This window comes from Pleurodeles waltl, chromosome 7 (genome assembly GCF_031143425.1).
Source record: "Pleurodeles waltl isolate 20211129_DDA chromosome 7, aPleWal1.hap1.20221129, whole genome shotgun sequence".
In the NCBI taxonomy this organism is placed as follows: Eukaryota; Metazoa; Chordata; class Amphibia; order Caudata; family Salamandridae; genus Pleurodeles; species Pleurodeles waltl.
In genome coordinates, this window is record NC_090446.1 from 334,531,435 (window position 1) to 334,552,553 (window position 21,119).

General features: G+C 44.4%; 1 protein-coding gene across 2 annotated transcripts in view; it reads left to right on the forward strand.

Moving 5' to 3' along the window:
* PPP1R16B (protein phosphatase 1 regulatory subunit 16B) overlaps positions 1 to 21,119 on the forward strand; it is a 232,557-nt gene that overhangs the window by 26,421 nt on the left and 185,017 nt on the right. For both annotated transcript variants that reach the window (XM_069243781.1, XM_069243780.1), the window contains exon 2: positions 12,037 to 12,423. In XM_069243781.1, the coding sequence (XP_069099882.1) occupies positions 12,177 to 12,423 (247 nt within the window). In that variant the 5' untranslated portion in view covers positions 12,037 to 12,176. The remainder of the gene's footprint in view (positions 1 to 12,036; positions 12,424 to 21,119) is intronic.

Sequence of the window (21,119 nt, forward strand, 5' to 3'; positions counted from 1 at the left end):
CATAAATTGGAAACCGTGACTTTACAAAAGAAAGAAACCAACAAATATATACAAAGTATATTACTTTAGTAATTATACAAGAGCAGGTTATCTGCAAGGAGCAGCATTTAAAAGAGGCAGAATGCTGTCTGCATTGACTGGTTATGTGCATTTAAGGTTCTATTCAAAAATGTTTTTCTTTGTGATGTGATGTGATTTGCTTTTAAGTGCTGTGTGGAGTAGCATTTAAGGAATAATGCATAATGGGAACCTCTGGTCTTGAAATGAAATGTAATACTCTGTATTAAAAATATCAAGTTTACGTAAAAGAAGATCCTCAAGTTTAGTTGGTTAACTAATTAGCATGCGCTAGAGTTGTAACATGTTCAGCTACAGATGGTGCAAATACTGAACACTGATTTTTTCACTGCTCCTTGAAAGTGAAAAGATGTAGTCAGTGCAAAGGGTGTGGCAAGATTCCAGGATGGAGAGCCAACTTTATGGGTGGCAGTAAATTTTGTGGTATGACCATGGGACATGGAATCGTACAGTTGACCATAGGATGATGACTTCCATTGATTATGGTGACATATTAGTCGACCTCACACTCACAGTAGAATTAAGTTTTGATGAGATTATAATAAAAGCTGTGCCTTTTTAAGGGACGGAGCACTTTACACCTTCACCCTATAGTTACTATAATTGTTTATATGCATTTAATTTGATATTGTATAATTCACAGACTAAGCTCTACTGTAGATACAGGTACTGGGGGATAAGGGGAAGCAAGAAAGTATCATCAGAGTAACCCTTCTTGCTGATCATCAGAACAGCCAACCCTTGCTGCTCTTCAAAAGTCAAACAATGATTCCTGTCGTCATACTATGATTAGACCCTACCAACTCAGTGGCGTCTCTATAGAAGGGCCACATGGTGCCCATAATGTACAACTTGTCCCGGCCCCCTTGAGCTCAGGCACAGCTGCTGGCTGTACTAGGAGGCGACACAGATAAAACTGACTGCACGGTGCCCCATACTTTAGTTTATCCAGTCACCCTTCATTACAAAGCTTTTTGTCTCCTTAAAATGTCTAAATCAAACTTTGGATGTATGTGTGAATATATCTTTATCTAAACATGCATATGGAGACATGTATGCACATATTCATACAAAGTCAAGTTTAAATATGCTAAGCAAATGTACAGACATCCTTTGTCGGTTTCCGCACACGTTTTATCTGTGACCCAATGTGTGCCCCTTCACCCTAAAATTTTGTCCTAGATAGGCCACTGCCTCACAGTCCTCAAGGGACTGCCTCCAAAAGAGTGTTCTGCAAACTCAAAGGTCCAGAAAAGCTCGTAAACTCGAGATATAGAGACGATACAAGGCTGGCATAACAAGAGTATCTCAGGGTCTTACGAGGACATAAAACAAACAAAAATAGTAATATTGCCTAGTTTACATTTACTCCAGGGAACAGTTCTCAAACATTGAGCAGAAGAGGGATGTATCCTCAACTGAACGACTTGCACAAGCTTTAATGGGACGAGCAAACAGCAGTCATACATGCCCACACTTCCAATTTAGGATGTTGAATCCTAAATTTCAAAGCTAAAAACAATGCTGTTTTAACCTTCTTCCACTTAAAATGTAAGCAAACCCAAGACAAGCCCAATAATGTTTGTTTTAATTCTTGCTGTTTGTCACCATACATGTTTTAAATCCTGTACAATTATGATTACTTTGTATAGCTGCTGTTTGATATTTGTTTCTTCTAAGGATATTTTTAACTAGGCATATAAAATGCATTTGACGATTATACAGACTGGTTCTGGGAAGGCAACTAGGTGATTGGTAATCTAAGGCCTATTTTAAGACAGAGAGGTATAAGCCTGCTAATATATATATTGCTCCAAGGCAGCAGAAATAAATGAGATTGATGGATTAACTGCCCTACAGGTTGGGATGTGAAACTCTAGAAAGCCATTAAAAGCGTCAAGTTCTGCATCTGAAACCTCACGTGTAGGCCGGGCATATGAAGGAGAATATATTTATCAGGCCCGAAGCAGGCTGCAGGCCACAACATCCAGCTGCAATTCTCAGCACCTGCTGAAGACTGCAATCAGTTCTAAAAGAATGACAGCAATTTGGGGCAGCTCCGTGGCTCATGTGTAAATATCAATCTCTGCCTCCTGTCTGCCTGGTTCAGCATTAGGGAAGGATAGATCAATAGACACTGCTGGAGTACTGACTGACCCTGAGGCCTCTTTCAATAGCCTGCTATAGAAAAACAGGACCCTGCAGTAGATAAAATCTCCCCAGTGTTTTCTGGGTTTTTACACCTGAAATTGATATTACCGCCAAAATGGAGAACATGTTCAAATGACATGAGGTCAGTTTTGCACAACTATTGCATATTCCAGTTTTGGGCTCACTCCAACCAGCCGGTGGTAGAACGAGGGTGGAGCCTAGGCAAAACTGTTTGTACTCATTTCTGACCTGGCGCAATGGCAAGAGTGAAGAGAAAAATCACGTGCATGTCTTAAGAGATGCAACGCCAGCAGCAACGCTCTAAAAGGAAATCTGAAAGTTCCGGCACGTCCCATCCAGAGTACCTGTTTGCTTCTAAAAAGTCCCATATCTCTCCCATTATATGTATTGCAGCAGTGCTGAGAAGTGCAGATACTTTTTTTCAACTAAAAGGAGTGCAGCTACTCAGTACTGGAAGGTACCTGCCCATTAAAAGCACTGTCAAAAGGTGCTGCAAGGAAACCATGAGCCAACCTGTAAGCTGGGGAAATGTGGCCCACTGCCCCCGTTGAACACTAAAAGATAACCATAAATGGAATGTATTGGCCCTTCCAAGATCTATCTGACGCGGTACCACTGCGCCTGCGGAATTAATGGCAGTTACTGCCCTGGGACTGGCAGCTAAAGTCCAGTCTAGAAGCGGAAGTGGTTACAAAATAGTCCTGGCGCCGGCTGAATAGTCCCTCTGCCATGGGAAGGCGTTGAGTTCCTTGTGTACATTTTGAAGGAAGAGGATGATTTAAAGCCCCAAGAGCTTTTCTGCTGATCGAGATTCACCTCTGATGCTCATTTGGTTAATATCATTTCATGTTATTCATTAAAAGTCTGTTCATACTCAGTGTACATTATACTAACAAGATTAAAACTGCATACCACGTTATAAAAAAACAGAAAATGATTAAAACGATGCATCAAAATATTGCACGTTTATGGTCATGGGAGATCAACTGAAACCACTGATTAATTTCATCACAAGTATATTAGGAATTCTGATGTAATACTCTCGCATCTTAAATTATCAATATCGCAGGGGTCCCTAATTCTGAGATATAGGAATACATTGGTATTTTAAGTGTAGCTGCCAGAAATTGAAAATTACATAGATTCCCGCAGGTTTCCCTAATACCAGACCTTGTTTCTCTTACACATTTCATCAGGTTTTCCCCTGTGAAATGCTTGGAGGAAGGGCTGGTGGACATTTCCGAACTGCGTTGTTCCCCAGAAACATGTTATCGCTGTTCGAACTGTAACTCCTGTGACCTTCCATATTGGAAAAAAACTAGTCGTTCATATAAAGAATTACTCGAACCTTGTTAGGACTGACACGTCCCTTAACAATGAGAATGGGGGGGAAAGGTGCTCCACATTCAAAGCTCTGGCCCTGATACTGCCGGCCTCCATTTGCAAAAGTCAATAAATAAACTGTGAGAATGTAAGACAATGGCTTTCAATGGTGGTTAGAGACTTTCAACGGTGTTGTAAAATGCTAGGTCAAAATTAGGAATGGCACCTTTTGTTTATATGAGACCCAAATAATGCAGTTCTCTACAGGTGTCAACTCTGGCCCAGAAACTAGTAGACCACAACAACTTCACTGCTGCTGGCTTTGAAGGCCATGTAGATTGAAAAGAGTGAGGCTTGTCTCGGCATTTGTGTTGTTGCATTCAGCACTAGTAGGAGTCTTCCATTCAGACACCTTGACAGCTCTCAAAAAGGGAGATTTCCTTAATCCTAAACGTTAATTGGAAGGCATGCGATACTGGTTCTAGATCTAAAACAAGTGTTCCATAGACATAAGCATTCCTAGCTGATTACAGTCTGATTCTGTAGACCATCTATAAGGTCTTCTATTCTTGAGCTATGGAGTTCAGTTGTTTCTCAGGACCACTTCTGACTGAGTTAGAAATCAGCAAGGCGTCAGCCTATAAGTTTGTTCTAACAAACAAGGGAAACCCACAGGTAACAAGGGACCAGGGGTAGAATTGTTTAACAAGGAAAGAAGGGTCTCTTGGGAGAAGTATAAACGTCATGTCACATAGAGATACAATGAAGTCTATATCGAATGTTTGATATATTAGAAATATATCTATTACACATCAATACAAAGCATTGTAGTGGGAAAACAACAGACATCTCAAGGAACAAAACTCGCAGGCATATTAGTTGTGACAATAAGAGGATCCAAAGAAAAAATCAGTCACAAACTCATAGTATCCATGTGCATATCAAAAAACATAATTTATACGAAAGAGTCAAGGTACTCAGGTCGACGACATTTCAATCCCTTTTTTAAATGCCGGGATCATCATCAGGACATAAGGTAATGCCTGAGATGAACCAATTATGTAGCTAAACCATGTGGGAAACGTCCCGTAAACTACCAACAGCGCTGGAGCATGAAATGGACACGGTATACGGCTAAGGCGGGTCTACAATGAGTCACATCAAGAGGAGCAACCCAATGATTGGCACGTCTGCAGATCCCCGGATGGGGGGCCATCAGGGAACCCAAGGAGAGACATGTGCTTTTGAGACAGCTGCCAGTAAAGTGAAGATGCGACACCCACGAGTTGTGGCATTCTGATGGCACAAGTCAGATGTCTTTGGATCCGCATTTCAGACGACATGATGCCTGGGGATCGTTACAATGAGGAAACCCTTAGGTGATGCAAGGAAACCCGCGGGTACTTCAGTTCTACAATGAAAGCCATCGAAACTCACTCAGTAATTATTCCACACACCCTGTGTTGAAAATACAAGACACCCCCACAGCGTCCTTTGTATGGTCAGAGGCGGATGAGACCAACTTCACTGCTGTATTTACTGTACAGCCAGACCACATCCTGATAACCCTCCAGCCGACTTGGATGCCTCCATCTCTGACCATGAAATGCTACATTGAAAAAACGTGAATGTTACAAATGAAAATAGCGGTTCATCAAAGGTTAATGTATACAGTAAAAGCATTCTACACAAATGTCAATACATATATTTGTCAAGCCATTCTCAATGGAGGCAGTTAAAGGGACGAATCAAGCCCAAAGTTTGTCTGACATGGAAGGTATGTGCTGCATTGATGTAAAATGGCGGATAATTGAGGTCTGACGAAAGGAAAACGTAATTTCCACCGCTTTGTTTTTAAGGCCAGATGGTAGAAGTAACTCACACCGTAAATGAGCTCGGTCCCAGCTGCCCCTCCCGCCCTGGCTTCCTGCCCCCTCCCTGCTCTGGGAATTAAGGAAGTACATTAAATGAGTTTGTTTTTTCTGAGCAGGGCCAGACAACATGATATTTCATGGATTAAACGGATTAAATAGTGGTGCGGAGCCTGTCTGATGAACAATGCGCGGCAAACAGGAAAAGATTTGTTTTCACAGGCGTGTTGTGTGCCTTTTTGATTTAATAACAAGAGGAGATTTTGAGATGGAAACTAAATTTTATTTTTAATGCGAAAGTGACGCAGGTGAGTGCTTATTTTGATGGAGGATTTAGAGTGCCCCTTAAATCCCTACTTGCTCTGTGGTCTGGGGAAACATGTAGTTCTCCAAGGGCCCCTCAATCCTGGCTCAAAGCAACCATGAATATCCAAGTCGTGGGAGCATAATAAAGCTCTGTCATTGCACCTGTAATGCACTGCAAATATATGCATATAGCGCTTTATGGCTTGATGAGGTGCCAAAGCACATTAGCAGTGGTTAACAAGCTACGCTACAATTTGTTCTTGGTTGGAAGAGTTTTATTCTGTCACTGCTCTTAGGGGCAGTGCTTAATCAGAGCCTTTTTCAATGTTACTGATGAGATGAACTCGTCTTGCAGGCCTCTGGCCACTGAGATATCCTTCCACAGCAGGGCGGAGTATTCTGTCTTAGATTCACTTTGCCACATATAGTCAGCCTGCAAGGCTTCATCAGCCCCGATAACAGTTCTTTTTACAGTTTCAGGAGTGGCTCCACCAATTCGCTTTTGCTTCCTGTAAGTGAAAGTTGGATGGAAATGGGCAGAGCATTTCTCCCCATTTTTCTCAGTACAAAAATTAGAATTTTGTTTCCTGGAATGCTGTACAGAGTTCATAAATTGAAATGTCATTCTTTCTGCCAGTAAGATTCTAGCCACGTTTTAAGTCCAGTAATTGTGCGAGCGTGTAGTTTACACATGGGCAAAAAGCACCTGTGCAAATAGTGCATGAACAAATACCAATGACTTGGAATTTCATTTCAGGTGCAAACTTTGGTTTGCAACTGACATGGAATTAGCCCCGTCTTTGTACGGGCGCGGGGCCTAAATTAGAACTTTGTAGTGCTTAACTTGAGCTGGTGGTTTTCGGTGTGGGGCACCGGCACTTATTTTTGATGGCCGGCACTCATCCTTCTGCCTTAAGCATTTAGGGGCATATTTATACTCTGGTTGCGCCGAATTTGCGTCGTTTTTTTCGACGCAAATTCGACGCAAAACTAACGCCATATTTATACTTTGGCGCTAGACGCGTCTAGCGCCAAAGTTCCCGGAATGTGCGTCATTTTTTAGCGTGAACCCCTTCCTTGCGTTAATGATATGCAAGGGAGGCGTTCCCGTCTTAAAAAATGACTCCCAGGCCTTTACGTGGTATTTATACTCCCGGGCAAAAATGACGCCCGGGAGTGGGCGTGGCCAAAAACGGCGCATTTGCGCCGCTTTTTAACGCCTGGGTCAGGGATGGCGTTAAGGGACAAGTGGGCTCAAAATGAGCCCAGAGTGCCCTCCCCTGCCCCCAGGGACCCCCCCTGCCACCCTTGCCCACCCCAGGAGGACACCCAAGGACGGAGGGACCCATCCCATGGACATTAAGGTAAGTTCAGGTAAGTATTTTATTTTATTTTTTTGTGGCATAGGGGGGCCTGATTTGTGCCCCCCTACATGCCACTATGCCCAATGACCATGCCCAGGGGACAGAAGTCCCCTGGGCATGGCCATTGGGCAAGGGGGCATGACTCCTATCTTTACAATGATAGGAGTCATGTTGATGGGGGATGGGCGTCAAAAATAAATGGCGCAAGTCGGGTTACGATGATTTTTTCGACGTAACCTGACTTGCCCCATTTTAAGACGCCCATGCGCCATTTTCCCCCTACGCCGGCGCTGCCTGGTGTACGTGGTTTTTCTCGCGCACACCAGGCAGCGCCGGTCTGCTTGCGCCGGCTAACGCCATTCAATAAATACGGCGCCCGCATGGCGCTTCAGAATGGCGTTAGCCGGCGCTAATTTTTTTGACGCAAAACTGCGTTAGCGCAGTTTTGCGTCAAAAAGTATAAATACGGCCCTTACTGCGAGCAAAAGACACATATGGGAAAGACAGTGGAAGAAAACAAGAATTTGCAATGCAATGGGTCTCGCATTTGCCCGAGTTAGAGCTATTAGCATTGTAAACTCCTAATCTGACTTTTCTTGCCACATGGATTGAAAATGAAAAGTAATACAGTTTCACATAAGTGAGCTGATTCAAAGCGCCACAGCAACAGTGTGAAACAGCACACAAAAAGAAAAAGAAGTTCACTCTCAGTCACACTTATCAGGAAAAGTGAAATTAGCTATGTAACAGGGGCAATGTCCAAGGCGGTAACTAAACCTCCCCAAGGAGGGACAAACGTAAAGCATTTACCAACGAAAATAAAGGATTTTTGAAGGGCAAGCCCATAAACGAGTGATAGTGATAGGCGTGTGGTGGGCGTGGTTGAAAGCTCAGCTAAATACCAAAACGCCAGAAAAGCAGCGCTTGCGCGCTGCTATACTCAACCTAGAAACAAAAAAGCGTCACAAAGCAAGAAAGGAGAAAGGTGCAAGAGTGAGCTGAGGGGACAGGGAGTGGCTGTAAATGAATTAAAGAGGCCAGAGAAGGCTTCAGGATTATGGTGCCTCAGTATTTCGTGCTCACACATTTAATTTAGCAGCTATGTGTTTCAGAGGAGCGATTTGGGAACCAGCACGTTTTTATTTACAAATTAAGCACTGGATTTTTGCAACTCCTGTTGTGTAAAAGTGTTCTCACTAACCAATAAACATGCTTAATTCAATTGAATATTATACTAGGTCAACACCTGTCAGAAGACGTCTTGTTTCCCTATGGCACCGTGCCCCAAAAATTCTAGCCACATATTTGTATTAAAGTAGCCATCATAGTGTGTTACACCATATTCCTTATGACTCATGTTGGCTTTGCTTACCTCTCTTGTAATGGCCGCCACTGTACAGCACTCCAACACCCTCTTCGTGCCTGCTGAATAAAACTGCATAAATAAATACATAAATAAAAACGCAGCGATCACCCCACAGAGCTAATATACTCATTGTACACAGCACTTAATTTGTGTCAGTAGTTGCTAATGGCGGGCACTGGAACTCAATTTTGCATTCCCGGTCATATTTTTCATTGTCAGAATTTGACCAAGATAGAAAAAGGTAGAAAATAGAAAAAAAAAGAGGAAGAGAAAGAGAAAGATAGGGAAATATTAAAAAAGGGTGAAAGCACAAATTAAAATGAACCTGCAGGATTGCGATATAGAGACAAGAAGTGTAGGGTGATGGAAGAAACAAGCATGATGTTGAGTCAAAACAAGGTAACCTTGGGTTTCGGCAGCCCCGGCTTTCGACAACTCTGGCATGTACCAGCCCTGATGTTGGACTTCTAAGAAAAAACTTCCAGCCACTGCTTTTTTCCGGTTTAGGTCTGCACGCATACTGTGAGGCAGGCATTACCCCAAAGTCTGAGTGCGTGCTGTGAAAGGTGATTGTTCCTCAGGCTTCCGGCTCGCGACCAGGTTGGCGTGGGTGGCCGCTTTATGCAGAGCAGACTATCTCGAGGCCGCAAGAACTAACACTTCATGCAAAAGCAAGCAGAACTGAAGGGAAGTGAGAAATCAGCTTGGTGGGCGGTTTTCGTGCCGCTGATCCGTACTTGTTTGGTTTTCCGTAGAGTGTTTTGTTAGTCTATTTTCATTGTGACAGACCCGACCTGCTTCTCTTGAGAAGGCCTATCCTGGGGACAATGCTAAGGTGTCTCGAGTACTCTCGAGGTCACAGCTATTCTCCCAGTTTGTGGATTCAAACTCTCTTTTGATTCCAGAGTCTCAAATTAAACATCTTTGAGCGTCATTGTATCAGCAGTGCTTGTCCTGTTTCAATGCTTGAAATGGGAATATGAAAGTCCAGGTACTTACTACTTGAGTATATGCGTTCGCTACTGAAAAGTGCCAGCACTCGCCGATTAAAAGTGTTGAACAGTGGCAGCTGGTACCCAGAATCATTGGTGGGGCAACCACTGACCAGCAATACCTTTAAGGTCAACACCAAAGCTGACAGTCATGGTTCGTTATAAACAGTACTTATAACGAACCATGACTGAGAGCTATGGCATTGAGGCTGAAGGCAGTGCGAGTTCCTTACAGTGCTCGTCAGTGGGTCACAATGTAAATATAAAAATAACCAGCATTTTCAATGCATGGGGTCTCGCATTATGTTGAGTTAGAGCTATTAGCATTGTGAACTTCTAACCGGACTTTTCTTGCCACATATAATGAAGAAAAAAAAAAAGAGTGCGATTGCGCTGTGAAATAAAGAGAAAAAGTAGTCCAGAAACCATAGAGCCTCGTATGTTTCCAGTAGTTTACCGGTGCTCTCGAGGAGGGCTAAACACCTGAAAAGGCATGACGTATGCATGCCTTTCATGAATGTAAATGTTGCACTTGTATAGCGCACTACTCATCTGTTAGGGTCTCAAGGCACTGTATGCATACTGCTGTGGAACCCCGCCTGGCTTTTCCGTGTGAGGCACCCACTCCTGGGCAACCCCCAGTGTGAAGCCAGGCATCCAAGCACTGTTGTGGAGATTAAGCAAGCTATTGACCAGAGTTACAGAGTGGGACCCATTAATTAGATTAGGCACTGAGGTGAGAATCATCTGGTCCAAGGGAATTGAGCCCAAGACCCACGAGGTGGGAATTGAACCCTGGTCCCGGGCCACGTCTCTGAATCAGGGTCTGCCACTCTAACCATTGTGCCACACTTCTCCACTGAGCATGAAAACAAGCGGATTTTAAAAGGCAAGCCCACAAACCAATGAAAGTGATTGACGTAACATGGGCATGGTTAAAATCCCCCTAAAGAGAGATTAGAAGAGGGACGGTGCGCTTTGCGCTCGCCACTATAAATGTGTTTACCTACTGTATACGCTGTCTCGCCTCCTTCGGTCCTCGACTCCTTGTGCTTCCAGTCCATCGGCGCTGGTCTGTAGCAAATCTCCACATCAATACAGATGCTGCTATCATGCTGCTGATAATGTTAAGCAGCATGAGTGCAGCTCCAGTATTGGGTGGAGCGAGCTGCCTAAACACTCCCTCAGGCACAAGGGGCCTGTGCCTGCTCTCCACCCAGCTATGTTAGGTTTTTAACATTATGATTTGTGGAGAAGGGTTTGTATAGCCCTTCGGTAAGAGTTTTGATGACACTAGTGTATGTAAGAATAAGCTAGCTGAGGTTTAAACTGCGCATGTCATGCTGGCCATCACAAAAAAGCTGGCCAAAGTGACATGCATACTTTAAACTGGAGTGATCACCACTCCCATGCTGCCACGCACCACTCCCCTGCTGCCACCCACCCCTATACATGGATCTGGTAGGGGTAAAGGAACAATAAAATTATAAAACATTCATTTTATTACCATTTTATTGTTTTTATCTTTGGGGTGCTGGCAGAAGAGGGCCAATGCTCCTCTGTGTAAAGAAGGGGCCACTGCTGGTGTTGGACTGCTGCATGGAAGTGCTTGTCTCTCCGTTTAAAATTAAATAAGTGCAAGTGCTCAGTACCTGGCAGTACCTGACATTTCCTGTCCATTTAAGGCACATATTTATAACTACTCAGATGCAATGTCTGTGCTCTCCATGCATTTGCTTGCCTGATCCATCAGCAGGAATTTAAATCAGTGTCGGGCCTTGCCTCACGGGTGACAAGACTTTGTCTGGGTACAGAAATTGTGAAGGGCTCTAGGAGAAGGTTAATGTATTACTGTTGCATGTGTCCAGATGGTTGGATGTTGTTTGGCCTTTGGGATGATACCAAATAGCATTTAGGTACCGAAGCTGTGATGTCCTGTTTGTGTCTGTGAGTACAGGTATGAAGGGGGAGAGGTATGAAGGTCTTTGCCTCGTGGGAGGCCTACACATTGCACTGACATACAAATTGTGAAGGTCTCTTGAGAAAGAAGACATTAGTGATGAACACGTAAGAAACTCTGACAGTCCTTACACCCAGGAGCTGCGCTTGTACAGAAGGTGGAAAGGTATTTACCCTAGAGGGGGGTATCGGTGACGATCTGGGGTAGAAGGTCTATAGGGCCAACCTTTGTGTTGGAATAGAGTATGTACACAGTCTCTGTACATGAATTGTATAAGTACGGAACGTCTAAGGGGATTTGTTCTTTGGTAATGCATAGGTACCAAAGGTGTCTAGTTCTGCCTCTGGTGGCAGCAATCTTGGTAAAGCAAAGAAACAAAAGGGGGGGTTCTTACAGGCAAGGGTTAATATTAGGGATTCATATGTCACAACGCATAAGATTCTGCTGCAAAGGTGATAGAAAAGTGCTGAAGACATGGCATCTGTCCGAGGGTGTTATCATTGTGCACGGAAGCTTATGAAAGGATCAGTGGGTGAAATTTGCTGTTAAGATTGCTGACCATTTAATTTGAAAAGTGTTGAATCCTATCCTCTCTTCCACACAGGTGTCGTGGATGTACCACAGGCGCATGAGATCCTAGTGAGGGTCACTAAGCCACCAGCTACCATGGTGAGAGTTTTGGTGCCACCGCCTAGCAGTTCCTGAGAGTTGGTGCCACACTGCTCCTCCACCCTTGTGCTCATAATGGCAAACCCCGTGGACCTGCTGGCAGAGTTGCAACTCCTGGAGAAGGCTCCTACGCTGGAGCGTTTGCGGGCAGCACGAAAACGACGTGCCCAGCAGTTGAAAAAGTGGGCCCAGTACGAGAAGGACTTGCAAAACAAAAAGCGGAAACCGGATAAGAAGAAGCCACCCTGCAGCAGGAAGAGGGTGTCCTTCGAACCCAATGTGGCCCTACTGGAGGCATCTCTGCGAAACGATGTGGAGGAAGGTGAGGTTTTAACCTTTTCCAGCCATTATGAGGAACATTCATACTCGCTCCTTGTCAATGAGTTAGGCTGGCGCTGTTTGGGACTCTTCTTGAAGTTCTCACAGGAGTCATTGGTGTAGCTCTGACTTAACATACATGCATAGATGTAGTAAGATCCAATGCTTGAACAGCACAGGTAAGTTAGGATTAGGTGTCACATCAATGGCTAACAGTGGATTCTGTTGGTGCAGTAGAGACTAAGTGAAGTCTCATGTGAGGAGCACTAGTATTTATGAATATGCCAAAGACAGCAACAAATTCCCAAATGGAGGGACCGACCTTCATTTAGCTACATTTGTTCTGTGCAACTTTACATCTTTTCTTCTGTGCCCCTCCTAAAATGTAAATTTGGCAAATGCATTCACGTGTTTTTTTCAGAAACTGCCCCCATGAAAACTTTGAAAAGTTAGCATCTGTTTTGGGAAGATGAGTAGCTGGAGGCGTTGTTGGCCAATGTTGTGGCGCATTGTGCATGTACACTGAGTGATCTCTGTGATACAAGGTTGAAGTTTAGGTGTGGTGTGCACTTCTGGTTTTGCATAAGGTGTTCAGTAGTGGGTGTGTTGCTTGTCAGGTTTCAGGCCCGCTGTGTTTACAAGAGATGATCAGTTTTAGGTGATACAGCTGATAAGGATAGAGATGCTTTGTGTGTTTGTAAATATCAATAGATAATGGGCAATCTCAAAGAACAGGGTTGATGTAATCTTTGCAATAGGTGACGCTGTAGGTCAAACTTGAAGTGTACAGGTGCCTTTTAATGGGGTGACTAATAATGGTTATGCTGTACCCCCGAAACTATGTGACGTGTATAACAATGTTGATCAGTCACAATTATATTCATGGTCACTAAAGTTTATTTGAAAAGTGTGATTTCATAAAATCACAATTCGGTGATATATTACATAATGACGTAGGAAATAACATTTGTGGATTAGAAATACAAAGCATCCTATAAAAACAAACGCACAATCATTACAACTCTGTGAAACTCGCTGATAAAATTCCCCTCCCTGTCGTGTACTTGAGCTACACAATTTAGTAGCACAAGGATACAAAAATATGTCACTCTGCTTACTGTCCCTTTAACGTTTAGCTCCCACTGTCCATGCTTCAAAGTGCAGATCAATACACAGTAAACAATTTTAGGATTATGCATTCTACCGGTAGCCATCACCCCTGACTTTGCATCTCCTACTATTGGCTCTCTCAGTTAGAACTTCAGTTAACATGGCTACCATTTTGATTTTAGTGTTGTCTGGACTGGCAGAAAACCATGAAATGTCCCGTTGTTTCTATGGATTGTTATATTATGGCATAGCCACTGGTATTATACGAATTTGCGGCCACAGCTTTTTCCAAATAATTATGGTTTTGACACCCTTGCCATTAAACCCAGCGTCTATTGCAACATATTCTAGCTCCAACATTTCGAAATTTACCAACCAAAAAAAAGACGCCACACGTGGTGTTGCGCGATGACATTTTTTCAGAGGTTATCTGGTCACCTACCAGTTGCTGCTCTATTAAGGTGGTACACGGTTACTAATGAGGTGAAGCCTTTGCCCATGCACTATTAATATGTGTTAAAATGCCAGAATAGCAAAATAAAGCTCTTTAGACACGTGCTGCAAAATGCCACATGGTTTCTAAGCTGCTGCTTAGTTTTGTCTTCTGCTGCTGAAAAACTCCAGGGACCCCGTTTATGGGCATCCATCTTTACCAACTTCCAAGTCTCGTTTTATAAATTTAGCTTTAACGGCTGATATTTGTACTATATCCTGCCTATAATTTAGAAACATATTTATGCAAGAAAGAAATGAAAAACTCCCAAGCAGAGTTTACACCCCTCTGTTGCTGTAGTTTCAAAATTAAGACTAGCTATACTGCTGGGTACAGCCGTTTTCATAGGGTCTCCGATGAGCAATCTCTAGTAGGTCAATTTAAGACCTCATTACAAGTTCAAGGCTAAATTCCTCTATACAAACGTTTGTTGATTAGAATTTTGAGTTGTGTGATAATTATCACACCCTCGGCATTTTCCCATGATATATATTCATGCAGGTCAAATCTGCCGAAATTTATTGGGAGGAGAGGCCCAGAAAAACAACAAATCATGCAGAATTTGGTGTGTTATAAACGAATTCTTCAGGTTGAAAGCTCAGAATAGGTATGGTAGCTTGGTTTAAAGTGTCCTAAAAGTTAGGAAATCGATTTCGTACAGCATTCTCTCATTCTGTCTCTGCCAAGGAATTTTCATTGTTTTCCCCTACTTAACATCCTTAATTGTATCACCATATATAGTAACTACCAGTCTGACCAGACTCTCAATCACATTAAAATCGGGCTAATGCCTGCATGGTTACAAATTCCCCTATACAAATTGCGAGTCAAGGTTTAGAAGCACTCTGTGATGCTCCGTTGATTCTGAGGTCGAAGTGGTGAACTGACACCTTTGCAGGATGTGTTCCATAAGATGATTGTTGCGTTGAGGGTTCAGGTACATTGCCACACTAGGGCTGGATACAGGAGTTTGGTGGTGAACTAAAGACAGAATTGCTAATGTGACTTTCCTTTCTGCATCTACTCACAATGTTTAATAACAATTGTACTTAAAAAAAGGATATTGGCAGGTAGCACCAGAATCTTAGTGAGTGTTGCTCTATGGAATTGGGGATGTACAAGTAGGTGTGAGTGGGACCCTCAGTGGTAGATTGCTCTGTGAAATTGTCTTGCAACCCACTTTAGGGTTGCAGACATGCTGTCTTTAGGTGATGACTACTTTCGAGCACTTCAGTTATTTCCAAGTGTTTTCCACTGACTGATCAAATCAGAGCAGGGATCTGGCCATCAGTGTGATCTGAAGTGAGACTTGGTATTGTTGTGTGTTGTTGTTAAGAGGCTATCCCACATATTGTAGCTCAGGTTTTCAGTCATGGGTGGAATTAAATGGATCTCTTGTGAAATGGACCTTTATCCTTGGTTTTTAGAAAAATAATTTAGACCTTTAGTGCTTAACTCTAACTTGCCTGAGGAGGGGGTCTGAGATGGTTAAACAAATCTCATTTGGCTTCTTCATTAGAAAGGTTTATAGCATGCATGCCACTTGTAAAGTTTCTTGCTATACCTGTTCTTAGTGTCTTTCAGAAACTGGCAAGAACTTTCTCAGCAGTGAATGCCTACCAATGGTACTTGCTTGGGTGGAGCAGAAATGAAGAAACATTGATCCAGATAAGACAGGGTTACTAACTTGGGTTTGATTGAAATGTTAAGCAAGTAGCAGAGACTGGTTGCGTTGGTCTATTGAAGAAGATGCCATATACCTGGTTGGGAGGGCGCAGCCTTAGCAGCTGATTCCAACCTGGGAAGCAGCCATAGCGCGTGAGCACAGATTTGAGCTATAGTCCGGTCAGTGTGTTTTTTTATTTCAGCGTGTACGGTGGACTCAACCATTTTCACAATGTATTTCACTAATCATTGATCTCATAGATGCCTTACAATTGTTGGCATGACGGAAACAAATTTCTGGGAAACGTAGCCTACTTGGGATCAACTAGCCTATGCAGAACACAACTGTTTTAGGGGGTCATTACGACCCTGGCGGCCGGCGGTAAGGTGGCGGTAACACCGCCAACAGGCTGGCGGTGTTCCGCCAGCAATTATGACCGTGGCGGAATTGCCACGGCCATACCGCCGGCCCCTCCAATATCCCGCCAGGATTCCGCCTGGCGGTCATAATCCCCAGGGCAGCGGTGCAAGCACCGCTGCCCTGGGGATTATGAGTTCCCGACCGCCAGCCTGTCCGTGGCATTGAAAGGCTGGTGGTAAGGGGACTTGGGGTGCCCCTGCGGGCCCCTGCACTGCCCATGCACTTGGCATGCGCAGTGCAGGGGCCCCCAGGCATAGCCCTGTCACGCATTTCACTGCCTGAATTTCGGGCAGTGAAATGCGCGACGGGTGCTACTGCACCCGCTGCACATCAGCATTGCCGCCAGTTCTATTACGAGCCGGCAGCAATGTTGATGTGACATTTCCGCTGGGCCAGCCGACGGTAACAATGTTACCGTCCGCTGGCCCAGCGGAAATGTCATAATAGGGAGCCAGGAATACCGCCGGCAATGGCGGTATTCTGTCTCCCGCGGCCTCGGCGGTCTTTTTGCAAGACCGCCGAGGTCGTAATGACCCCCTTAATGTTTCAGTGTGCTTGAAACATATGGACTGCACAGTCTTGCAGACACCCTACTGAATGCCAGAACCCAGGACCCTGACACCCACTTATAGTAGCTGCACTGGATGATGACAGCCATTTGCAGCGTTTTCTGGAAACAATTCAGGCGTAATCTGTGCTATGGTAGTTTTTTTAAAACCTCAAAAGGTCTCTTGTTTCTCTGAAAAAAAGTTATTACTTCTAGCTAAGCTTTTTAATGGTGAATGTGGGCTGCAGATGATCCTTAACAGTCAACCTTTGATGGAATCCACACAGTACCAACTGTTCCTTCTCATGAAACATTGGGGAGTTGTTTCATCTGTGGTTTCATGAAATTGAGTCCAGTCTTTAGTGATATATCGTGTAGGTGGAAAGAACAACGTCCAGTCTGGTTTCACCAAGTGTTCTCCGTCGGAACGAGTATTTCTCACCACTATCCTTCTAATTGTAGGACATATGTCCATTTTCATGTTCTCTCCCGGGTTCATGCTGGAAGTTCAGCCTATTTTTAAAGCAGTGTATTTCACTTCTGAAGGCCTCCACCGGGCATCATCTTCTATTTGTTGCAAAAGTTCATCATCTCATGGTGTTTAGTGGTCCACATAGTTCTATTCTTCTCAGACCAACTCAGCAAAGAACAAACCAGACATACTGCTCATTTCTGTTCAGGATATTTTTCCCATTTCTGGATTTTTTTCACTGTTGAGACACCTAAGCCTTAATGTTTACCATTAAGGAAAAATAATAATTCATACTTTTAGGTCTGGCACCAGGTTGTCTTCCTAAAAAATAAATGTTGTTAATAAATAATCGTATGTAAAATAGAGAACTACTGTCATATCAGCTGCATTCAGTTTTCATCTCTCTGTCTTATGGCTGTACCAGTGCTTGCTTTGTAGGATGCTCTCATCAAAAGGAGTATGTAAATAAGTAATATCCTGTAAGTTTGTGGAGAGAAGCTGACTTTGAAAGTAAACTGAAATACAATGAGCATATGGATAGCGCTGGTTGGTTACATTTAAAAGCTTATGACACATTTTCAAATGCCACATGTGCTAAAGACCTAGAACTGAAGCGGTCGTGTAATGAGGTAACTGCAGATATGGACCACCAAACTGATTGTCATTTCATTGCCCTGCTTGTAATACCATTTACAATAATTGACCACCAGTCCTTATTATTAGTCTTAAATTGAAGACCATGTAACTCACCTTTTCCTCCTCCAGAGCTACTAATACCAGTAATGCTGGTAGTTCTGGGGATTCTAATTACATAGGATTAGAAGTGAGCCAATGAGGAACCCCACAGCGATTATGAATTACCATGTGACTCGGTAATTATGCATCCGATTCCCTTGGTAATTCTATTCTACATCTGTAACTTGAGTTTCATAAAGAGATTTAGGGCCTCATTACGACTTTGGCAGTCCCACCATGAGGCAGCCAAAGCCGCTGGGAGAACGCCACCATCATGCCAGTGGTGCCCCTCATTGTATTACAATGTTACCGCCCGGCTGACCGGCGGGAACATTGTACTACAACGCTCCCCCCGGGCTGACCCCTGGGAGCGAAGGTCAATACCAAAGCACACCAGCACCCTTGGAAGGCTTACTTTCTGCATAGCAGACAGTGCGCATTCCAAGGGTGCTGGGCAGGGGGTCTACTGCACTGCCCAAGCCATGGAGATGGGCAGTGCAATGGCCCATGTGTGGCCCCGGCATTGGCTTTCCGCAAGCCTTTCCATGGCGTGGTGACTGCCATGGAAAGGCTGGCGAAAAGCTGAGTTGTAATCAGCACGGTGACATTGGGTTCAGCGCCGCTGTGGCTCGGCAAAACTCCGTCTCCCCATCGGGAACTACGTTCCTGGCAGTGACTTCGGTCTGACCGCCAGGGTTGTAATGAGGCAGTCAGACCACCTGGAGTGCGACACTCCGAGCGTCACCGTGAGTCTGGCTGCCCTTGGACCACCAGGCTCGAAATGAGGCCCTTAGGCTGCTTTCAGAAAATCTCTGGATGACACACAGGATTGGCAGAGTTTATGCAGATATTTGATTCCCCTGGGGTTCTCACTTTTGTTACTGGCCCCCAGGGCCGGCTTTAGGGTGGTGCAACCAGTGCAGCCACACCTGGTGCTGCCCCTGGGAAGGGGGGAGTAGGCTGTGTTGAAAAATTATTTATGGGTTAACAGCAGTGCTGCAGACTTCCTCGTGTGTTTAACAGTTTTTAGGCAACAATAAAAATGTCACTATATCTGGTGACAAATGTTCCTGGTGGAGAAAGATCTGGAGTTTTGTCTAGTGCCAGTTTTAACTCATCATAAAGTACTGTAGAGGGTCAATGTGTCTGCTGCATAGAAAGTGCACAATGCAGATTACAGATATGAGCATAAAAAATTAAGGCACATATTTAACAAAAATGACGAACGACTGCGCTAGCGCTGTTGTGCATCATTTTTCATAGTGTGATATAACGCCATCCGTGCGCCATATTTAAGAAATGACTCACTATGGCGCTAAAGATTGGCTAGCTTCTCATAAAAAGACTCTAGCCAGTAATGGATGGGTTTTGGGGAATTGGCACTAGTGGGTCAAAAATTATGGTAGGCTGATTAACCGCAAAATATCTGCTGCTAGTCAATTTAGTGTGATTTTTTGACGCACAAGCAGCCAAAAAATGATTCCTGTCTAAGTATAGACAGGAGTCATCACCACTACCCCAGTGCCCACCACAGGGGACCAGTGTCCCCAGGGCAAGCCCAACATACCCAGTGCCAGGCAGGGGGCCTCATATAAGGGGCCCCCAGTGGCACACCACTCACCTACACTTACCTGTTTCGCTCTCCCCTCCATTAGTGTCCCTGTGGTGTTGGTGGTAGTGATGATGGGGGTTGGGGTGGGCATATATGTGCCCATTCCATGGTATTTCTCCATGGAAATGGGCCTACCAGCTCTTTAACTCCTGGTCTGACCAGGCGTTAAATAATTATGCTAATCGGGCTTAGCGCCATTATTTAGGCCTGTCTCCTTGCTGCACGTGGTTTCAGCGTTGTTAGTTAAATATGGTGCTGGGGGGCTAGGGTAATTTTTAGGAAGGGAGCACCTACCTTGCATCTCACTGACGCAAGGTGGGTTGGCACTTCCTAAAAATGGCTCTAACTCCAATATTTTGACGCTAGACTGGTCTAGCATCAAAATATAAATATGGAATTAATTTAGCGCTGTGAGAAAGTAGCCTCTTTCTAGCATGGTTACCCCCACTTTTGGCCTGTTTGTTAGTGTGTGTCAGTGTGTTTTTACTGTGTCACTAGGATTCTGCTAGCCAGGATCCCAATGCTCATAGATAAAACCCTATATGTCAGTGTGTTTTGCCTGTCTCACTGGATCCTGCTAGCCAGGACCCCAGTGCTCATAGTTTGTGGCCTAATGTATGTGTTGGCAGTAGTGCTTGACTGTGTCACTGAGGTTCTGCTAACCAGAACCTCAGTGCTCATGCTCTCTCTGCTTTCAAATTTGTCACTGTAGGCTAGTGACTTCATTTATCAATTTCAATTGTCACACTGGACCCCCCTTATAAGTCCCTAGTATATGGTACCTAAGTACCCAGGGCATTGGGGTTCCAGGAGATCCATATGGGCTATAGCATTTCTTTTGCCACCCATAGGGAGCTCAGACAAACCTTTGCACAGGCCTGCCATTGCAGTCTGCGTGAAATAACACACTTGTTATTTCACAGCCATTTTCATTGCACTTAAGTAACTTATAAATCACCTATATGTCTAACCTTCACTTGCTGAAGGTTAGGTACAAAGTTACTAAGTGTGAGGGCACCCTTGCACTAGCAAAGGTGCCCCCACATAGTTCAGGGCCATTTCCCGGGACTTTGTGAGTGAGGGGACACCATTACACGCGTGCACTACATATAGGTCAATACCTTTATGTAGCTTCACAATGGTAACTCCCAATATGGTCATAAAACATGTCTAAGATCATGGAATTATCCCCCTATTCCAAATCTGGTATTGGGGAGCCAATTCAATGCATTCTGGGGGCTCCACCATGGACCCCAGTACTGCCAAACCAGCTCTCTGAGGCTTGCACTGCAGCTACAGCTGCTGCCACCTCACAGGCAGGGTTCTGCCCTCCTGGAGTCTGGGCAGCCCAGTCCCAGGAAGGCAGAACAAAGCATTTCCTCTGAGAGAAGGGTGTTATGCCCTCTCTCTTTGAAAATAGGTGCTACAGCCTGGGGAGGGGTAGCCTCCCCCAGCCTCTGGAAATGCTTAGAAGGGCACAGATGGTGCCCTTCTTGCATAAACGAGTCTATGCCGGTTCAGGGACCTCTTGTCCCCTGCTCTGGCACAAAACTGAACAAAGGAAAGGGGAGTGACCACTCCCCTGTCCATCACCACCCTAGGGGTGGTGCCCAGAGCTCCTCCAGTGTGTCCCAGACTTCAGCCA